Source organism: Notolepis coatsorum (assembly GCF_963971535.1).
Source record: "Notolepis coatsorum genome assembly, chromosome: 10".
Lineage (NCBI taxonomy): Eukaryota > Metazoa > Chordata > Actinopteri > Aulopiformes > Paralepididae > Notolepis > Notolepis coatsorum.
In genome coordinates, this window is record NC_140174.1 from 78,399,916 (window position 1) to 78,405,530 (window position 5,615).

Consider the following 5,615-nt stretch of genomic DNA (forward strand, 5'->3'; position numbering starts at 1 on the left):
GTGTGTGTGTGTGTGTGTGTGTGTGTGTGTGTGTGTGTGTGTGTGTGTGTGTGTGTGTGTGTGTGTGTGTGTGTGTGTGTGTGTGTGTGTGTGTGTGTGTGATGTGTGTGTGAGTGTGTGTGTGTGTGTGTGTGTGTATGTGTGTGTGTGTGTGTGTGTGTGTGTGTGTGTGTGCACATGTGTGCACATGTGTGGCCTGTAGGCCTCTATTGAATAAATAAGTTAGTTATCATTGCGACCTTGGATGTAGCACGATAACCAATGAAGGCGGCAGGCCTGTTCAGAAAGCGCATAGCCCGATTGCCCCTTATAATTCCACCCTCAAATTCAACAGATGATTTTCTGAACCATCCAATTTTCAGACAATTATAAAATATGCTTTTATTTTTTCGTTGTTTCATAACATGTTTCATGTAGGCCTGTACATCATTTAGGTCAATTGCACTCATCATAGTCTGCACAGGACATGATTGGAAATATTGGATTGGGACAGTCACACACCGTGGTCAAATTTACATGATGGATGACGTCAATTACAAAGAGAATCATCAGGTCCCTTTATGCCAATTCCATCCCCCATCCTCTCAGAACCCCCCCCCCCCCCCCCCCCCACACTCCATTCCATCAACATACTCATACATTACATAACATTACGATTGTCATTATAGGGTCCACGCTTTTGCTCGGTCATTTGAGGGGTTTAGTTGTGGAAAAAGGCGTTGAGCTCCTCGTAGGCAGGCGGCCTGTCATGGTGCAAGTGCACATCATGAAAGGGGGGCGGAATGTTTTCTGAATGCGCGCCACCGCTGCGCGCTCCTGAGGGGCCAAAGGGCAGGCCGTGGGCAGCTGGGGGCCGCGAGGCCAGTCCGGAGTAGTGCATAGAATAATGATAGTTCCTGTCCGCCTCCGGCGACTCTTGCTGCCTCCCCGACAGGTTGCCGTTGAGGCAGACGGGCGGGCTGTGCTGGCCCTCATAGTCCGGGCTGTTGTAGTCAGGGGATGTGCCGCCCGCCGGGTATACGGCCTCGTAGCCAGGGCCATAGCCGTGGTGGCTCCGCAAATTCAGCGCGCTGGAGCCGGCCTGATAATGGGGACTGGCGAGGCGAGAACACTGATACGAGGAGTACGGGTGGACGGAGAACGGAGAATTGGGCACGTGGAAACGTGCACCGTCTGTACACTGCTCCGTCAGGAAGTTCCTGGTGTTCAGCTGGAGGCACCCCGCCACCAGGTTGGTAGTGGGCTGGGACAGGCCTTTACACAGAGTCTGCACGTAGGACACCACGTCCGGACGTTTCCCGTTGCGTAAAATCTCCCCGAGGGCCCAGATGTAATTCTTGGCCAGTCTTAGAGTCTCGATCTTGGACAGCTTCTGGGTTTTGGAATAGCACGGCACCACTTTGCGCAGGTTGTCCAGCGCGGAGTTCAGGTCGTGCATGCGCGTGCGCTCCCGGGCGTTGGCCTTCTGACGCCGAACTTTAGAGCGCTCCATGCGCGCCGGCGTCATTTTGCGCTTCTTTGGGCCACGTTTCTTCGGCTTGTCCCCTCCGTTCTCCTCCCCGCCGCACTCCCCCTCCTCCTCGTTGTCCTCGTCGTCGTCGTCGTCGTCCCCCGCCATCTCGGACTCCGCTCTGCTGCTGTCCTCTAGCCCGTCGTGGTCGTCGGGGTCGTCCAGGTCGTCGCCATGGCGACAGGGCTCTTCCTCCTTGGTCTTGGAGTCCTCGCTCTCGCTGTCGTCCTGCACCCAGCCCGCCGCGAGCCTCTGTACGTCGGGAAGCACCTCGCTGAACAGGCGGCTCAACATGGTGGCTAGCGCACTGCAAGAGAAACAATCAACACTCACTACTATAGGTGGTGCGATAGACCTACAATGCACTATACTCCTCCTGCATGTGCGCCCATGGGTGCACTATCAAAGTAATAAGCCAACTGGATAAATCTGACGCAGGTTGTATTAGGTAAAACCTGTGATGTTCTCTCACTATTATGCCATATAAGCACCCTTGTCCATACCCGCTCGCTTTAACGTTATGCTAAAACAAGGCAAATTATATAGGCCATTGATGATAAACCTATAACAGTTGTAAATTAACGATAAAGAGTGAATGATTTATCAGCCTATAGCCTATACGCATTACAACATAGATATTGGCCAACATTGTTATATATTTAGCATATATCGCAACTGGGTATAGGCTAATTGTTGTCCCAACAATTAGCCTATACCCAGTTGCGATATATGCTAAATATTTTTCTATATCATTCATTTGGCCAAAATACATAATAGGCTATGTTGATCCTACTGTGACAGACAGGGGAAGAAGCGCTCTCCAAGCCCATAGCTCCTCGGCCTCCACGTGCCTGGTCTGTCTGGCCTCTCGAGCTGCAGGTCGCCGCGGAGCTGTGCCTGTCTGCCCCAAAGAGCAGGCCCCAAGGGGCGCATTAGGTTCCGGGTAGCCTACCCCCATTCAGCCCTCTGCGCCTCCCACTCTAATAATCTGGCTGCATTCCAACACAGGCAGCCAGGACACGTTCTGGGTTTATTTCACCTTGACCATTTCACCCAAAACAGTTAACCCTTTCACTGCCGCACTACCAAACGGTTAACCCTTTCACTGCGACAATACACAGAAGGTTAAGAAAGCCACATTTTATCCAGTGGGTCTCCGAAATAAAACGACAGACGATTGATTGCATGGCTATCGTAATGTTTTCTGTCTCTGCAATTATTTAATGAAGTCTGTCTGAGCAGCCATCCCCTTCATTTCCAAAATCAAAGAAAATATCTTGGAATGTTCGCCAAGTGATGTTTGGCTGCATGCCCGCATCCTACTGAAAATTAGGCCAATATAATTCGACACCAATCGAAAATTATATATTTGAATGACACATTTCAACGGGTGGGGGGGGGGGGGTATTTATTTTGTAATTAAATATGGCGGTATAATTGGGTTATACGAAACATATACACAATTTCTGGTGTGTCAGATGCTATAAGAACGAATCGATTCAGCCATATATATCCTTCAGATTAGCCTATTGCACAATAATATATGCTATGAAAACTCACAAAATCTATAGGCTATATATTATTTGCTTTTAACACATAAAACAATATATATTTTTAAAAGGATACGGGCTCCCCCTGAGCTCAGCTGTGCATGTGGAGAGCAGGGGCGTGGTTTTTTCTAATCGTATAAACACAATGTAATTAACACCAACCAATACCTTGTCAATTAGCTATGTAACTCTATTGAGAATTCTACCCCCACAGTGTGCGCGCACACACACGGCGCACGCACACGCACGCGCGCGCGCACACACACACACACACAGCCTTCTTTTGATAATCTCAAATGTTTAAAGTAAACGTTTTAAGGGACCCCCCGACCACCGAACCTTTATGAAATGAATGACACCAATAATTCGTTAAATTAAACTGCAGATTAAGCCACGAGCAGAGAATTGCGTAATATCTTTAGGATCAATCTCGATTTGGGAGATTTATCGAAAGTTAATCTGTGAAATTGAATAGGCCTAGGTGGATCAATCTCTCTCCGTAGGCGACACGAAAGCCCGGATAAAGAGCTCGAAGCGGGATTAAAAGGCTATCTTTGATTACATCCGATGCCCAGAGACAGAAGAGAGCGGAGGAAAGCATGCCTTAAATTCAAGGAGAAAAGAGCCAACATAACATCCGCTTATATTGTTGACCCTTTTACGCAATAGAATATCAATAGGGGGTAAAGAAATAATTTTCATATAGACCCATTATAATTCATATAATTCCTTGATCTAAAATTCCCAACCTACCTCCGCGGTGGAGCTCGGTGATGGAGCAAAAGCGCGTTTGTTTACACCATCTTTCTCTCTCTCCGGGTGGCCGGTCACATCCACACACAGATAGGCGCGGCACCGTACTAAATACTAGTCTGCTCTTTCTGGGCGCTCAGTGCTATCCCCCCTGTCCGAACGCGCGCAGCCAGTGTGGCATCTCAGAGGCAGGATTGGGTGGGTTACATACCAGCTATGATGCCAGGCCATATGGCTGGCACGTCATTGGCAAGAGCCATCACATGAGAGCGGGTGATTGACACGCGCCCGCATTCACAGAGATTGGCTTCCCAGGGGGAGAGCGACTCGCCATCTGTCACCGCGCTGAGCGCTCACACAGCCAGAGCGAAGAGAAAATGGGATGAGAGAGAGAGAGAGAGAGAGAGAGAGAGAGAGTAACAAAAAACGAATAGGACGAACGTTCTCGTTCGAAGTCTATATCTAAATAAAAACCGAGATATAGACTTCGAACAATATGCAGTCTTTGACTTTGAACGATAACGTTTATTTCCTATTCATTAAAATGGTATCTCATAATAGATATTCGCCAAATGAGTTAGACCTCCAGTTAGCATAAGAGCATCTCCTTTTATGAAATAGTGGGATTATTTTATGTGGCGAAACAATAAGATGACTCTTTTGACAGACACACAAAGGCCTCTCTAACAAACAGAGCTGCGGCACCTATGGGTCAGGGTGCAATTGCCTAAACGAGTCAATTGAACTGAGCTATGACAGAGCGCTGTGCTCTGAGAGTTGTGGCGAGGGGTGCCAGCTTGGCGGAGAGAGAGAGATACCAGTGGGCGGGCTGGTGCCAAAGGTGGCACACAGTGCAGAGATGGGACAGAAGACAAGATCGAGGCAGAACTGAGAGAGAGAGAGAGAGAGAGAGAGAGAGAGAGAGAGAGAGAGAGAGAGAGAGAGAGAGAGAGAGAGAGAGAGAGAGAGAGAGAGAGAGAGAGAGAGAGAGAGAGAGAGAGAGAGAGAGAGAGAGAGGGGAGAGAGAGAGACAGAGAGAGACAGAACGAGCGAGGGGGAAGGGGTATAGTTAGCTTGGGCAACAGGGCCACTATTCGCAGTAAAGCATCAGCAAACAAAGGGATACAAATGTGTGTGTGTGTGTGTGTGTGTGTGTGTGCATGTGTGTGTGCGTGTCTATATGTCTCTCCATCCTTAATAAAATATATGGAGCAGAAGACTTGCTTGCATGACAGACCAACAGAAGTTCATGTAATAGTTGTGCAGTATTCAAACCTGCTTGATGAAGACTGGGGGTGTCTGTGCCCCCCACCCTTCCTGCCTACACCAGGCACAGAGCTAAAAACCCAAACCTACTAATTGGTCATTCAATTATTGACTAATTGAATCTTGAGGTCACACACTTCATTATTGAAGTTCAGAGTTTGCCAATGGCTTTTTCTGCTCTCTTGGAAAATGTGTTCCAAACGTTTCCCTTGAACGAATAGGCCTGGATATTAAACTGTTTCAATTAGTTGACAAACTTGTAAGGCAATACTGTATAATTTAATAAAATAATTAATACATTACCCCTTCCACTAAAATCCACATTGATGCACATCAGCAAACATGACATAATGGGTTATTCTGTCAAAATAATGACCAAATAACTGACTCAAAGAAATGAAGCAATTATATGCAACAACATAGAATAATTCATGTTCATGTTCCTTCATTCATGTGGTGCTTGTCTTGTAGGTTTGATGATGTGGACTAACATATTACACTGGATATTCATGTAATAAAACAACATCAAAAACACG

At 47.5% G+C, this 5,615-nt stretch overlaps 1 protein-coding gene across 1 annotated transcript; it reads right to left on the minus strand.

Annotated features, from left to right (window-relative positions):
• Window positions 1-700: 700 nt before the first annotated feature.
• neurod2 (neuronal differentiation 2) lies at window positions 701-3,856 on the minus strand (the record flags this gene model as incomplete). The annotated part of the gene is made up of 2 exons (XM_084323454.1): window positions 3,810-3,856; window positions 701-1,809 (listed from the first exon to the last, which is right to left on the minus strand). Exon 2 carries the CDS (start codon window positions 1,802-1,804, stop codon window positions 701-703), a length of 1,104 nt encoding a protein of 367 aa, XP_084179580.1. The 5' UTR covers window positions 1,805-1,809; window positions 3,810-3,856.
• Window positions 3,857-5,615: the final 1,759 nt, after the last annotated feature.